The 17255-nt window shown below is 38.3% G+C and overlaps 1 protein-coding gene across 1 annotated transcript; it reads right to left on the reverse strand.

Moving 5' to 3' along the window:
* Nucleotides 1-270: 270 nt before the first annotated feature.
* On the reverse strand, nt 271-3674 carry LOC121752218 (probable mediator of RNA polymerase II transcription subunit 26b). Its single transcript, XM_042147168.1, has 9 exons — nt 2686-3674; nt 2338-2406; nt 2180-2262; nt 1849-1901; nt 1622-1755; nt 1482-1509; nt 1033-1355; nt 858-948; nt 271-774 (listed from the first exon to the last, which is right to left on the reverse strand). The coding sequence occupies exons 1-9, from the start codon at nt 3154-3156 to the stop codon at nt 650-652; spliced, it is 1377 nt and encodes a 458-aa protein (XP_042003102.1). The 5' UTR covers nt 3157-3674; the 3' UTR covers nt 271-649.
* Between the last annotated feature and the right edge of the window lie 13581 nt (nt 3675-17255).

The following is a 17255-nucleotide window of genomic DNA, read 5'->3' on the forward strand; positions in this document are numbered from 1 at the left end:
ATAATTTTGTTGGGGTTGTTCTATTTAATTGATTAATTTTTATCTACGTTGAATATGGGAATGGAGGTGTAGTTGAGTCAATAATACTAATTCATGCAGAAGACAAGAATTGGTCAATTTCATAGGCGTGGACCCTAAACTAGGGCACCCCATGTTGGAATTTGACCTTTTCTTACAAAATCAACATTTATGTTTTTATGTAGAGGGGGAAAGAAAAGAGATCTCAATCATATTGTTCAACCAATCCAACACAAACAACCAACTCCTATGTTTTAAAAACTATGGTTCAAACTCAATAACAAAAATATTAAGTCAAATGGATGATGAATGACCCAATGTAATAGTCCAATGTACTTCATTTTTGCGCTAAAAAAATCCCTCCCAATTCTTTACAAAAAAAAAAAGTAATGTAGTATCTAAAAGGAGGTCGTGATTTAAAGTTCCATAGCAATCACAATGCTATATGCACTTGTAAAAATGATCAACTGCAATATTTCTATCCTACATAGATCTATATCGCTCGGGGAGTCTCGTTTCCCCTAGAGTAACCGGGAGGTTAGCGACTCCACTCCATTCCGCTCCACTCACCATGGTTAAGGTGGGAAGGGAACTCGAGATTATTAGAACTATGGTTAGGCGATTATGAAAGTTACCACCGGCCCTGTGCCCATTGCCTGTGTTGGTTGCCCGGCTTTGTATGATGGTTCCCTCGGCCAAGACTCTGCTTTGGGAGGTCACGCAGCTCGACTACTTGTATCGTTCTCTGCTTCTTGGCTGTCGAGAATTCACAAACACCCGATTTTAAAAAATGCATCGCATTGATAGGAAAAGTACATTGTGCTAACTAACTAACTAACCTTTTTCGGCTTCTTGATAGCGCTCGTGAAGCTTCCTCTTAGCATCCTCTAGTTTCATCTGATGTGAAGCCCCGTTGACACGATTCAACTTCTGGTACAAGAAATACAACGAACATTGAGATTAGGGTTCCAAATTTGTTAGCACGAGTAGACTACCTATGAAGGGAGTGCATACCTCTTGTTGTTGAGTAGGTGGTTTCTTAGGAATTGTGCCGTTTTGCTGGGCCTTGAAGACATAGTTTCCATTTGGTTGCGCAACTGGATTAGGTCTCCTGGTGCCCATCTCATTGCTGGGAGGCTTCGGCCTGGCTGGTGTGTTCGGTTTCAAGGGAGGAGATTCTTTTTTCGTCATAGATTCTTGATTCCTCCGGTTTCCAGCCTTCAAGTCCTTGGGAGGAACTCTCGAATCGTTTGGACCCTCAGATTTCCTTGTGGGAACGTCAGTTCGCGTTCTGCCATTTTTCTGGTTCTTGTTGAATTCCCCACAGTTTTGAAGATCTGAAACAAGTCGAGCAACAACCCGAATCAAATCATGAATCTCGCTTGGGGAATTCGGACAAAGAACCATATATATAGCATAAGGCGGAAACAGAAAGAATTCGAGCGATAAGAAAGACTACTCACTTCCATCATCATCCATGCCATCAAAGAACTTCACGAATCGAATTGGCACAAGATATAAAACGAAGGTCATGTCAGTCAACGTGCAAATTATTTCATTCGAGAACTTTCGAAACATAAACAAGAGGGAAAATATTTAATACCTGCGACCACTCCATTGATGTTGGAGCCGCGAAGAAAGCTCCTTCGTCTAGAGGAGGAGACGGAAGCCCTTCTTCTTCCTCGTCCTCTTCTTCAACGCCAGATGTTTTTTCAGTCTCAGTAGTGCAATTCGCACCTACAAAGAAGGAATAACACATAAATTCGTAAAACAGACTAACGACCAAGATTCTTTATTCCCGACTTTTTAAAAGCCGTTTAGGTCAAGTACCTGCAATGGCTGTCATAGCACTAACCCACGCGTCAACCATGAGTTTCCAGTCCCTGAATTCAGGGGTAGGGATCAGACCACTTATCAACGAAATTAAATATCTCGCATTGCCTAAACGGGGCTGACCAAAGTAATTACAATGCAACGTGTCAACCGAATCCGTTCATTTAATGTCAAAATAGTATAACCGAGCAATGAGACCACCACGCGTAACATAACAATTAAAATCATGGCTATCTAATAATCAATGCAGCATCAATCAAGAATAGTAAATCGACATCAACCAACTTAAGCCAGCGCGACAATGCAGCTGAGAGACGAGATCACTTACTCAACTAGTCGCCTAACAAGATTCCGAATCTCCTTTGATCCGTGCTTACGCAGAGCATTAACAGATTTCCCAATCTCTGTTGTCTGAAGTAGAAACAAAATCAGTTAGAACCCGTATCACAACAATGCAGAACCACTCTTCCGATCGAAAACACAAACCTTAAGAATCTCCACAGACAACGGCATCAACTGCAGCCGCCTCAGTGATTCAAAAAGCACCTCTTCAGACTGCCAACAAACAACATGCTCTAATAAATACACCATAAACATCATATAAACCAAATCTAGCAAGCAATTTAGTCCAAACCCTACACCAAATAAATCACTCCTACAAATATATAAACACTACCAACTACCTCTCAAGTTCATTCAAGAAAACAACCCAATGCTAGATCATAGTTATTCACACAATAACAATTACTACAATTCAAGAAATTATCAAAAAAAGAAGAAACTCCATCATCAATCAAACAATGAACAACAACATAGTAAGAGCAAGCAAACAACCTTTCCTTCTCTCTCATCAATAACCTCTTTGATCCTCGCAACCTCTTCAAGAAACTGAGTTTCCTCCTCAATCTCATCAGTGAGTGCTTCAGCATCAGCATAATCTTGATCACGAGCCTGATTATCGGCATTCGCCTCCATCACCTCTCTGTGATCATCATCACCAACTTCTTCTCTACCTCTACTGTTGCTGCTTACTTTGCTCCCCTTAGAATCTTTACCATCACCGCCAATTTCCTTCACGCAATCATCATATGCAACACAGAGCTCAGCCTTGTTGCAGCCTATGCACTTTGCTGTCAGTCTACATGTGAAGAGCATCTCAGCAATCCGATCCCTCTTCAACTTGAAATCAAAAGGGAAATCAGAGGCAGCAACCATTATTGCATGCTCAATTACGCTGAAAATATCGGAATTCGCAGTGGTGAAATAATCTCTCCATTTATCCAGAGACATCAGATTCCTGGTCATGGTGGAGAAATGGAAAAAAGATTCAATTTTCTCACAAAACCCTTCTCCCAAATTAGAGAGATTACTCCTTTTCTTAGTCAAAGGTTCGATTTTGATGGCTCCCACAAACCTAACACTGGATTGTTCTTCAAGGGAAGGGTAAAGTTTGGTGCCTTTTTTCTTTCCTTTTCCCCCTCTTTCCAATCAGTTCTGACTCAACAAAGAAAAATCGATGAAAACTTCAATTCAGATAATCAACTGCAGATTCTTCCCAGGAAACCTAAACAACAATCTATTGAAATCAGCAATCCACTTCAAGAAATGCTCTAATCTGATAATAAGTAGTTAACCTAGAAAGGAATGAAGTAAAAACTAATGTGTTTGAATGGAGAAATTGAGAGTTTGCCGGTTTAGGGAATTCGGAGAAGAATATATGTCATGGTGGATTTAACTCTCTCTCTCTCTCTCTCTCTCTAAAGAAAAGAATACAGGATGCTGCTCAGAAACAGGGGGGAGAGAGAGGAGAGAGAATATGATTAAATTAATACTCCTACTATTGTTCCCCTTTACATTGCAAGGTGCAATTATATCTCTTTTCCATTTCTATTTTCAATTAATGAGAGAATAAAAGAGGAAAATCATGGTGAAAAATTGAAAATAGAAAACGCAGATTTTCTTACAGGAACCGTTTGGCAGTAAAAAAACCGATTATTTTTCGTTTTTTCAAATTTTACAAACGCGGAAAAAGTAGAGTTTAGCATTACCGATCCTTTAATTCTTGCATTATTGCAATTTAGTCCCCCAAAAATACTTGTTGAAGATTAATGAAATTATATTTTATGGTAATAGTAATTCGATTTTCCCAATTCTGGAGTGGAAAGTGAGGTGATGACAATTTGGTAGTAGTATTTGATTTTGGTGTGTTCGTTTTTTATTTTGAGGTATTCTAACGTGAGTGAGCAGTGATAAATGTATACTCCTATAAATTAGTATAGTAGTACTACATGATTAGATTTTGTAGGTATTTACATTTAAAATAAATTCATGAGTATTAATTAATTTAAAGTGAATTAATATAGTTACTAATTTAGAAAAATATTAAGCTTTTCAAATTAAGTATATTTAATTTAATAAGATTAACTTTTTTTATTGGATATCTGTGTAATTATCTCCAGATCAAATTGTAAATAATACTGTAAATTTAACCTAAAATTTTCAAATCAAACTCTTAATGATATCTTTTAATATACAACAATTGTAATTTAATAAGAAAATATTTATATAAAAATATTCTGATTTGATTTAAAAATTAGGAAGATTATGTATATTTAATTATGTACATTTATCTTTTTTTGTAATATATTGTGAATGAAGGGATTTAATTGCTAAAAATCATTAAATATTAGTAATTGTTTTTTTTATTTCGATTGTGATATACTAAATGATTGCAGTCAGTGGCGGAGCCAGAGATTTCATAATGGGGGTCCAAAATTAAACTTCAAAAAAAATTACATAAATTAAATTATAAGGTTCAAAATGTAAAAGTCAAATGCAATCACATCATAACATTTGTCTTCTATTCTTCATCTTCTGAAACCGCTGCATAATAGTTTCATTGGTAACTTTAACAAACACATCCTTTTCGATGTAAGGAACTAAGCAATCATTCAATAGTTGGTCTCCCATGCTATTACGTAGAGAAGCCTTGATGATCTTCATTGCTGAAAAGGCTCTTTCTACTGATGCAGTGGCAACTGGTAAGATCAATGACAACTTAACTAATGAATAAACCATTGGAAAAACTTCATGTTTCCTTGTAGAAACCATCTTTTGAGCAAGTCCACTGATTCCTGATATTTGTGAAAACTTTTCATCTATGCGCACATCGAAAATAAAGTTCTCAAGTTGACTTTTAAGCTCGGACAAAGCAACTTCAGAAAATTCAGAAGGATAATACCGTGCAAGACGAAGCAGCTTCTCCAAATCAAATGCAGAAAATAAATCCCTAGGATCAAAACATGACATGCATAAAACTAAGTCTGTGTTGACTTCATCAAAACGTTGATTCAACTCTTGAGCTTGCAAGTCAATAACAGAACAAAAGAGCTCAACTCGATAATAGTGGAGATTCTTCATTTTCTCAGCTCTACGTCTTCCTTTTTTTCGAGCTACAAACTCATCTTCCATGTCAAGCACATCCAGTTCATATTTGCTACAAAACTTAGAAACATCAGCAAGCAATACATCCCAATCTTTTTCCCTCATTATTTGCAGACGTGATTTTGCTACCTTGACAAGATTCATCGCATTAACAATGTCTTGATCTTTCTTTTGTAGCACTTGGGAGAGTTCATGTGTGATTCCCAAGATTTGCTTCATAAGATGTAACACAAAGACAAACTCAAAACTATTTATAATTTCTAGCACATCAAACCAATGCGAGACAAATTTACGTTTTCGATTTCCATCTACTGTAGGACGAAAATCATGATTACGTGGTTGACACGGACCTTTAAGTAAGTAAGCTCTGCGAACTTGTTCTATTAAATTTGGTGAATAACTCATTATATCAGGTCGTTCTCCTGGATCACTTGAAAGATTCTCTAAATCAACCTTACTTTTATCTTTATTCGATAATTCTTGAGGTTGAAGAAGTGAAGGTTCAACTGATGAAGAATCAACGGAAGAAAGTTTCTTGAAATAACGATCCATATACCTACAAAAATAGTCAACACTGATTAAGTTCAAAATATTTGATATTTTCTGTATGCAAAACTATTAACACACACATCAAATAAAGAATTTGAGTTATAAAATTCCAACTACAGAACCACCGTAGTCCGTAGCCATTGAATTACATAAGCTATCTTCTTTCTCCCCCTTTGAATTATTATTGCAGCCAAACAAAAAAACAACCTATGTAGAAAAATTAATTGAATTATATTTGAGTTTTGAATATACCTAGTTCTAGTTTACCAGATTTCAGACTTGGAACGGCAGAATGAATACGCTAAATTCAGACTTGGATTGGAACGACAGAATGAATACGCTAAATTAAGAGGCACGATTCATATATATTTTGCTGAAACCTATCTCTAATATTATATTTATTATAAATTATAATTATTGTGAAATTACTAAAATACTCCTAAGTTTTTTAAGAATTAGTGGGGGGACCATGGGCCCTCCTGGCCCCACCCTCCCTCCTCCCCTGATTGCAGTAGCGATCTCATTTTTCAGTTTGCAATGAAATTGACACGCAATATATTTCTTATGCTACGTCATTTGGTAGGCCGTGATAGGAGTATTAGTATATGGTGAGAGTATAAATCATACTACTACTATTTTCTTCTAGTGTGACTTTTTTTCAACAATTGTTACTAGAAAAGGATCTGATAATTGCAATATTTGTGAGTGACAAAAGGATTTAGTGGAAGTATAGTATAGTATTTCAGTGTAAATGTTTGAATAAAACATTAATCAACATGAGTTTTCTTGGATACTGGCCTAAAGTAAATTAGATGCATATTTATATTGAACGGATAAAAAATGTTACTAGCATGATTTTCATAAATTGTGGAATATTGAGCTACGTCAACATTATAAAATTTAACCAATTAATTTAACTTTTACGGTAAAAGGCAAAGGACAAATAAAAGCCGGTGTTGGAAATATTAATTGGCTTTGTTGCGTTTTTCATATTTACAATTCTTGATATTCACGTGTCAATCTAATGAGGGTGTTTTATTCGTGGACGATTGTGCGTGTCCGCGTGTTAAGTACACGTGCCACCTTGTTACGCGTCACTCCATATTAATGGAATTGCATTTCTTACATTTTAAATACTACTACTGCTAGTTAATATTTTTATCCTTTAGATTAAAGATTTTATTTAATTGTCATTTTTGTAGTTAAATATGGCGCAGTAACTAATCCTCCATTGATAACACAAATACAGATTCATATAAGTCAAATATTAATCAATTAGATATCTTGCAATTTATTCATATTTTAAATTTATTTCTCAATCATATCATAGAACATAGCAAACTAGTAGGAATAGGAACTAAATAATACATTATTTTTCTATATATTTTATTCTCTCATATTTGACCTTCTTTCAACTTAAACTTTTTAAATCCGAGGTATCATTTTTTAAAGTTCATATAAAAAAATCACTTCACTTAGTTATATCAAAACAGAATAGAGGAGAGTAGTAGACGAAAACAAGTGCAAATGAGAAATTTAGAGCATCCACAATGGTTTTCGTCCGGCCATAGCCTAGTCATAAACTCCTCCTGCCATATCATCAGCACTAAAAATCCTCATGCCACATCATCAAGATAAACAAATAGCCCAGCAATAGCCTAGCCATAGCCTAGCCACATCACTCAAAATTATATAAAACAAATAATTAACAATCACACAAAATACGGAATTAAATTTACGCCACAGATACGGGAAACTGCAATAATTTTATTTAAATTTTAAAAAAAGTACATTTAAAAAAATTACATAATTAAAAAAAATAACTCCGTGCAGTCCTCCACGCCCATAACTCTTCAATTAAATCCTTTTGGAGTCGAATATGAGCATCCGTTTGGCGCATGTTGGCATGTGCTTGGAGGAGGCCGGCTTCATCGTGAGGTACCCCACTCCGTACGTTGGGGGCGGCCACGCCGTGGCTTGGACCGGCTTCATTATCGTCGTTGGCCCAACTAGTCAGTTGTACACCTTCGTCTTCGACAATCATGTTGTGCATGATAATACAGGCGTACATTATATCAGCAATGCAGTCGACATGCCACAAACGCGTTGGACTCCTAACTGCCGCCCATCGAGACTAGAGCACACCAAATGCCCGCTCCACATCCTTGAGCGTCGACTCCTGTCGTGCCGCAAAGTAGGCATTCCTCTCATCTGATGCGCATCGGATCGTCTTCACAAAGACGGGCCACCTAGGGTATATCGCATCCGCCAAGTAGTAGCCCATATCATGCCGGTTGCCGTTGGCGACAAAACTGATGGCCGGACCGACGCCCTGGCACTGCTCGTTGAAAAGGGGCGACGAGTTGAGGTCGTTGTTCGAACCGGCTACCCCAAAATACGCATGCCAAATCCACAGCCGGTAATCAGCTACGGCCTCGAGGATCATTGTGGGATTCTTTCTCTTGTAGCCGGTAGTGTAGAACCCCTTCCAGGAAGCGGGACAGTTCTTCCACTCCCAATGCATACAATCTATGCTGCCTGACATTCCCGGGAACCCATGCTTCTCCCTGTGCATCTGCATCATATCCTGACAGTCTTCGGGGGTAGGGCTTTGAAGGTACTGATCACTGAATATTTCAATCACGCCCTGACAGAAAAACTTCATACATTCCAGGGCAGTCGTCTCACCGATGTGGAGGTACTCGTCCTACATGTCTGCCGCGCCTCCGTAGGCCAACTGCCGGATTGCCGCAGTACACTTTTGAATAGGTGTGTGGCCGGGTCTGCCAGCCGCATCGTGCCTGAAGCGGAAATACAGATATCGATGCTCCAAAGCATTAACAATACGCATAAACATGGCCCTGCTCATCCTAAAACGTTGCCTGAAAAGGTTGGCGTTGAACCGCGGCTCCTCTGCGAAGTAGTCTTCGTATAGGCGCTGATGTGCTACGTGATCACGATCAATCACTTCTCGGCGGTGGACAACTGGGCGAGGTCGAGGTACCGCCGGCTGAAAGGCTCTTTGCATCCATTGGTTTATCTCGCGGGTCGTATAGGCCTCCAACGCTTCGGCCATTCGACGTTCGTACTCCTCAACATCCCCCCCACTACCACCCGCGTTACTCATTTCGCGTTGTTGCTCTTGTACATAAATTAAGATAGAGAGAAAACTCGTTAAAACAAGTGGTGCGAATGAAAATGATGTGCAAAATGCGTATAAATAGTGTTTCGAAAATTAAAAAATAAAAAATAAAAAATCCGCTGGGCGATGCGCTCGGTGATCCGGAGCCTGCAATGGCGCCGAGCGGATCGCCCAAACATCGCCTAGCGCTAGGCGATTTTTTTTCGGAAAACAGTGGTTCGCCGAGCGCACCGCCTAGCGCCGGGCTCGACTAGGCGGTGCGCTAGACGCCATTGTGGATGCTCTTAGAAACAAAGTAAAGTGCATTTGATTTCTAAATAATTATCCTAGTACAACAACAGATGAAGTATGGAAAATAAAAGTACAAGTAAATGAGAATCACCAAACAACTAAGTTATTACATGGACACAGAGTGTAAAACTGATGACAAAGTTTAACTATACAATTATGGAGGTGTGAAAATTAAACTACAACAAGAAGTTTAAGAAAACAATTTTAGATAAAAACTAGTACTCGTAGTACTAATTTTTTCATTCTTTCTTAAGTAATTTTTTGAAAGCCACAAAAACACAAACTGAAAATAAACTTCTTCTTACCTAAAACAATAACTTAACTTGTGAACATGCAGAACAAAATATTTAAAACTAACAAACACAAGGTATAAGAGCATCCACAACGGTGGTGGTGAAGAAGGCCGTCCGTGCCAGCGGCGAGGACGAGGCTCGCCGCCGCTGCGCTCGCGCCGTGCCAGCGAGCAGTCGACGTGGCGGCACACGATTGGGCAACGGCATAGCAGTTGCCTTTGAATAATTTTTTTTTTAAATTCGTTAATTAATTTTAAATAATGATAAAAAATAAAAAAATTATTTTCCAAATCCCAAAAATATGGCCATTTTTTTGCCCGTTTTTCTGAATTTTTTATTTTATTTTTTCCCCAAAATCATCTATAAATACACACATTCATCATTCATTTATCACATCAAATCATCTATCATTCATCTCTCATTCATAATTCTCATACAAACTATCAACACATTCATCCCTCACTCAAAACCTCAAATGAATTTCACCCATATTATAGCGGAAGCGGAGCACGAAGAACAAGAATACTACGAACAACATTGTGCCGCTTACGAAGCATATGTCGCGGCGAATACCCCCGCTCCTCCTCCTCAACGAACTAGATCAAATCGCCGCTACATCAATCGTGACCGGGAGGGAGCCCACGAAAGGCTCGTTGCCGACTACTTTGCCGACCAGCCGCGGTTTCCGGCAGATTACTTCAGGCGCCGTTTTCGCATGTCAAAGCGCTTGTTCATGCGAATTGTCAACACATTGTCCGCACGTGTTGAATTCTTCCAAACAGGTCCAGATGCAGCCGGCCGGCAAAGTATCACGCCGTTGCAGAAGTGTACGTGTGCCATCCGACAACTCGCTACTGGGCAAACGGCCGACATCTTCGACGAGTATTTGCATATCGATGAGTCCACTGGAATCCTTTATCTAAAGAATTTTTGCGAGGGCGTTCGTTCAGCTTTCGGGGATGAATTCCTTCAGGCACCCAACACCGATGATTGCCAACGGTTGCTTCGTCTTCACGAATCAGTCCATGGCTTTCCCGGAATGCTTGGCAGCATTGACTGCATGCATTGGAGGTGGAAGAATTGCCCGAATGCTTGGAGGGGGCAACACTTAAGCGGTCACAAAGGCGGCGGCCCAACACTTATCCTTGAGGCGGTCGCCGACTACCGCCTATGGATTTGGCATGCATATTTCGGCGTTGCCGGAGCCAACAACGACTTGAACGTGCTCTATTCTTCACCACTCTTCAATGATGTGATGAATGGTGTAGCACCGGCGATCGACTTCACCATCAACGGAAATACATACCACATGGGTTACTATCTCGCCGATGGTATCTACCCAAGGTGGTCGACGTTCGTGAAGACGCTCCACAACCCGCACGACCCGAGACGGGTTCTTTTTGCACAGCGTCAAGAGTCCGCGCGGAAAGACGTCGAAAGAGCCTTCGGGGTCCTTCAAGCCCGATTCAACACTGTGAAGGCCCCGGCTCGGCTGTGGTACGTGAATAATATCGCCGACATCATGTTCACGTGTATTATCTTACACAACATGATTATAGCCGACGAAGGGCCGAGGGCGGCTAGCTTCTACGACGAGGATGAAGCCGGAAGCTCAACAGCTTGGTCTCCCCCACGCCGAGGTGAGCATACGACGGTTGGCCAGAGGATCGAGACAAGGCACACAATGCGCGATACCCGAACCCACATTCAGTTACAAGAAGACCTAATCAACCACATGTGGATGAAATTCGGCAACGAGTAGTGGTTTTTTTAATTTTTAGTATTTTAATTATGTAATTTTTAATTTTTAGGCTTTTAATTATGTCGTTTTTATTTTATTTGTCATTTGTAATTTTATTTAGGTTTTTTTAATGAATTTTATTATTATGGAAATGTTATTGTTTAATTGAATTTTAAATTAATTGTGCTCGTCCTTGCGGAAGAGCACAGCTGTGGGTGTTGTGCTCTTGCCAGAGAGCATGCAGAAAAAGTGGGGCCGGGCCACAACCGTGCCACTGGCAAAAGCACGGTTGTGGATGCTCTAAGCCGAAAATAACACAGAAGATAATACTCCGCCGTCCCTGAATTTTTTTCACATTTTTCTATTTTCGTCCGTCTCATAAAATTTGTCACATTTCACTTTTTACCATTTTTTATAATGGACAACACATTCCACTAACTTATTCTCACTCACATTTTATTATAGAACTAATATTTTAAAAGTAGGACTCACATCCTACCAACTTTTTCAACCCACTTTCCATTACATTTTTTAAAACCCGTATCCAGTTAAATTATGACAAAATTTGGAGACTGAAGGGAGTAAATGTGAAAAATAACTAACATTTGCAAGATTCCAACACAATAAACATAAAGAAGATATATTTTAAAGCAATCTAGAAATTTAATTCAAATAAGAGTCAAAGTTTGAAGACAACAAAAGAAGTAGATATTTCAAGCGTTTCTTCACTCCTATGACACCATAAATGAACTTCACTTTGAGAGAGAGGTTCAATCTTCCCAAAAAAAAAGAGAACTTGGAAAAGTTTCAGAGATAACATTTCTAAGTGATAGTGTTGAATGTTCAAAAGTAACAAGATACTCCGTTGTCCCAAAGAAGATGACATCCTTTTTGAGGACGCATGAGTTTTTATGCAATGTTATTTTGTGTGTTAAGTGGAGAGAGAATAAAGTAAAGATAAATATGTATCTATTTTTAGTAATGAGTCATTTCAATTGGGACAACCCAAAAAAGAAAGTAGGTCATCTTCGTTGGGACAGAGGGAGTAACCGTGACAGTTGTGTGTAGTTGCTGACAAAATTTTGGCGATTCAGATTTCTGAACCTCTGTTTTTATAAGTGCAATAAATACAGCAAAACGTTCAAACCACTAGCAAAAAGTAAGGAAGGAGTTATAAAACAAGGTAAACAAACTAGAATAAAACAAAAGACCATAAAAATGCTAGGAACACTATACACCAAGCCAAAAAATTACTATGTTGGCCTAATTTTACACCAACACAAACAAAAAAAACCCAAGAAGCAGAAAAAAGAGAAACATAATACTCAGAGTAGTAAAACAAATCCTTCAAACAAGGATTAGGAAGTAACCTAACCCCATGTGGTCATCGTGGTGTAACACTCTGTGTGCACTCCATTCCATACCACTTTCTTTGTGATTGATAGAGATTCATTTTCCATGCACTCTTTGGTTTCGATCACCCTTTTTGGGGTTATCCATTGTTCAGATGAGAATTAAAAATCCCACACCACCCATGTATCCAAGAACTGGGATGCCATGGGAGCTTCTTCTTCTTGAATTTTCAATTAGAGCATTAGCAATAGGCGCCCTAGCAATCGCCTAGCAGGACGACGGTGGCTAGGGCACTATTGTGGGAGCCGAGGCGAGCCGAGCGGGAGGAGCGCTCGGTAGTGGGACGACGCCTATTGCGCGCTGATCGTTGAGTCGAGCCGATTTTTCATTTTTTTAATTTCTACTTTATATCTACAACTCATTGCACTTTATTATTTTATTATTTGACAAACACCAACAATTAAAATAAATTAAGAGTGAACTACAAAAATGGTCCATGAACTATGGGTTTATCTCGCCCATAGTCCCTGAACTTTAAAAATATCGTCAGACATCCCTACACTAAGGTTTTATCTTGAAATTGGTCATTTTGCCATTGTTTGATACGAAAGTACCCTTTTGAGGGTTTGAGCAATTTGGTATTTTTACACTTTTAACATTTTAAATCTGATATTATTTCAGTGATGTATTAAATCTGATATTATTTCAAAATTATCATTCTTCTTCCCTTTTGTCATCCTTCACTTTGTTTCTTTATTTCAATATTAGATTTAATTTTATAAAATTAAATTTTAAATTATAATTTTTAAATATCAATAAATATTTATCAATTAAAATTATTAATTCATGGACACTATAAATATATATTAAAACTATTAATTTTTGTTATTTAATATAATATTCAATACAAAAAAATATACTTAATCATGATGGAAAAATAAGAGCTATTCTACTTAGTCTTCATTTGGTTGTTATAATTGCTTGTGATTATATATTCTGAAGTTGACTAAAAATTTGATACTACTAAAAATTTTATATAGGAGTATTTTGTTTAAATTTTCTAGTTAATTTTGATTGTTTCAAATAAATTTTTTAATAATTTTAATAATTAATAAAAAATTTATTGATATTTAAAAATTTGAATTTATAATTTAATTTTATAAAATTAAATATAATATTGAAATAAAGTAAAAAAGTGAAGGATGACAAAATGGAAGAAGAATAATAATTTTGAAATAATATCAGATTTAGTACATCACTGAAATAATATCAGATTTAAAATGTTAAAAGTGTAAAAACACCAAATTGCTCAAACCCTCAAAAGGGTATTTGTGTATCAAAAAATGGCAAAATGGCCAATTTCGAGATAAACCCTTAGTCCAGGGATGTCTGACGATATTTTTAAAGTTCAAGGACTATGGACGAGATAAACCCATAGTCCATGACCATTTTTGTAGTTCACTCATAAATTAAAATTAGAGGGCTTTTAGGAAGGTTGTCGGGAGGGCTATGGGAAGGCTAGGGCATTAGCTAAGCTGTGAGAAGGGTATGATGATGTGGTGGGAGGAATTTTAGATTGAGCTGTGGGAGGGGCATTGCTATTGCTAAACCTCTTAGGTTTGAAATCATGAAACACGACTATATTTATTATATTTCAAAAGGACCACAAGATAACAATTGATGCTCGAAAAGACGATTCATCCTTTAACTCAAAAAATTATTACAATGAATTCGAATCTAAGGTCTTTAACCTCAAATGTATTTTATTTTTAGGCCACCCATACGTACACAAATTATTACTAGCATTTATTATTATTAAGAACATAAAAATACGAGCATGAGTAGGACTATAGGAGTAATTCGTTCAAATACTATCAAAATTGAAAATTAATACAGTATATATCTGTTGAAATTTGGCAAAATTTTGCCATCCCACATCGGTGGGGAGTAGATAGTTTGGGGGTGTGGCTTCCTATAAAAGGAGCTCACCCCCCATTTTGTAATCTATCCCAAATTTGTATTCTCTTCTCCGTCTATATATAAGCGGGCTCTGCAGAGGGTGCTCGGAGACGTAGGCAATTTGGCCGAACTCCGTTATCAAAGTTTCGGGTGTGTTCTTTCTTTATTATTTATTTTGTTCCGCATTTATTTCTGGCTTTATTTTCTGTTGGGATATTGTATTCAATATTATTTGCGGGTTTGGTAGTAGTGTTTTGTACGGTTCTTTTGGGTGGTTTTATATTGTGATAAATACACCGACTGATAAATTCTGTTAGGAATCTGGTATTTAAGAGGGACAGTGTCCTCGCCAGTCTTTCCAAAGAATTTATTTGGAGAAGTAATTTTATTGAGTAGACCCCATTGGGTTAACTCTGAAATTACTGAATCGGTTCATTTCACTATTTGAGAGAAAATTACCCGGTTTTCTCAACAAGTGGTATCAGAGCCAAGGTTCGTCCTTGGTTCTATTTGTTTGTAATATTGAATACTTTATTTTGAGTCTGTAATGGCGGGTAATGATCAAGAAAACAAGGCTAGTTCTTCGTCATCGTGGTCGAGGTTTCCACTGTCAAATATGAAATTGACGGTGGAGATATTTGACGGTACTGGCCATTTTGGTATGTGGCAGGGGGAGGTTCTAGACTCTCTTTTCCAGCAAGGTCTTGACATTGCCATTGAAGAAAAGAAACCAGAAGATATAGATGATAAAGATTGGAGTACCATAAATCGGTTAGCTTGTGGAACAATTCGGTCGTGTCTATCCAGGGAGCAGAAGTATGCTGTCAAGAATGAGACTTCTGCACATAGATTGTGGAAGACACTGGAGGACAAATTTCTGAAGAAGAGTGGTCAGAATAAGCTCCTTATGAAGAAAAGGTTGTTCCGATTTGAATACCGATCAGGTACCACTATGAATGAACACATTACTTTGTTTAACCAATTAGTAGCAGACCTGCTAAATTTAGATGTGAAATTTGAGGATGAGGATCTGGCATTGATGTTGTTGTCGTCTCTACCTGATGAATTTGAACATCTGGAGACCACATTACTCCACGGTAAAGAGAATGTGTCTTTAGATACTGTATGTTCTGCTTTGTATAGTCATGAATTGCGAAAGGCAGATAAAATGAAAGGCAAAGCAGTTACAGATGAAGCATTAGTGGCAAGAGGTCGTCAACAAGGCCGATCAAAGGAGAGAAGAGGAAGGTCCAAATCTAAAAGGCGAGTTGCCAAAGATGAGTGTGCTTTCTGTTATGAGAAAGGACATTGGAAGAAAGACTGCCCAAAGTTGAAGAAGAAAGAAAAGGCTTCGCAAGATGCAAATGTTGCTGAATGCAAAAATGATGCGAAGTCAGATTGTTCTTTGACGGTTTCACCTTCAACATCGCATCCAGACGAGTGGATATTGGATTCAGGTTGCACCTATCATATGTGTCCCATCAGGGAGTGGTTCTTTGATTTCGAAGAACTCAATGGCGGACTTGTTTACATGGGGAATGACAGTCCATGTAAGACAGCCGGGATAGGCTCAATCAAGCTACGGAATCAGGATGGATCCACTAGAATTTTGAAGGATGTGCGGTACGTGCCCCAGTTGAAGAAGAATCTCATCTCATTGGGGGCCTTAGAATCTAAAGGCCTAGTTGTGATGATGCGAGATGGAATTCTTAAAGCAACTTCAGGAGCATTGGTGATGCTGAAAGGTGTGAGGAAGAACAATTTGTATTACTATCAAGGTAGTACAGTTGTTGGGACAGTAGCAACTGCAACTTCGAGTAATAAGAAGGATGCAGAGGCGACGAAGCTTTGGCATTTGCGATTGGGACATGCTGGTGAGAGATCATTGCAAATTCTCGCCAAGCAAGGATTATTGAAAGGTACGAAGTCTTGCAAATTAGAGTTTTGCGAGCATTGTGTTCTGGGAAAACAACGAAGAGTGAAATTTGGCACTGCAATCCATAATACGAAGGGAATTCTGGATTACGTGCACTCAGATGTGTGGGGACCTGCCAAGACTCCGTCACTTGGAGGTAGACACTATTTTGTCACTTTTGTTGATGATTTTTCCAGGAGAGTTTGGGTGTACACTATGAAGAGCAAAAATGAAGTCCTTGGGATTTTTCTGAAATGGAAAGCTCAAGTTGAAAATCAGATGGGGAGGAAGATCAAGGTTCTCCGATCTGATAACGGTGGAGAATACAAGAGTGATCCTTTCCAAGATGTATGCTAGGAGTGTGGCATAGTTCGGCACTTCACAGTGAGAAATACACCACAGCAGAATGGAGTGTCAGAGCGTATGAATCGAACACTAGTGGAGAAAGTTCGTTGTATGCTGTCTAAGGCTGGGCTAGACAGAAAATTTTGGGCTGAGGCCATCACATACGCTCAACACATTGTCAATCGTTTGCCATGTTCTGCCATTGATGGCAAGACTCCTTTAGAGGTATGGTCCGGTAAACCAGCAACTGATTATGATTCTTTGCGTATTTTTGGTTCTATTGCATATTATCATGTGACTGAATCAAAGTTGGATCCATGTGCAAAGAAGGCTTTGTTTATGGGTTTCAGTGCTGGTGTTAAATGATATCGG

This window comes from Salvia splendens, chromosome 10 (genome assembly GCF_004379255.2).
Source record: "Salvia splendens isolate huo1 chromosome 10, SspV2, whole genome shotgun sequence".
NCBI lineage: Eukaryota > Viridiplantae > Streptophyta > Magnoliopsida > Lamiales > Lamiaceae > Salvia > Salvia splendens.

Coding starts and splice junctions, on each gene's coding strand:
- LOC121752218 (XM_042147168.1), bottom strand. CDS start 3,156: ATGACCAGGAATCTGATGTCTCTGGATAAATGGAGAGATTATTTCACC. Junction 2,263..2,337: donor TGTCTGTGGAGATTCTTAAG/GTTTGTGTTTTC, acceptor TTTCTACTTCAG/ACAACAGAGATTGGGAAATC. Junction 1,510..1,621: donor CATCAATGGAGTGGTCGCAG/GTATTAAATATT, acceptor CGATTCGTGAAG/TTCTTTGATGGCATGGATGA.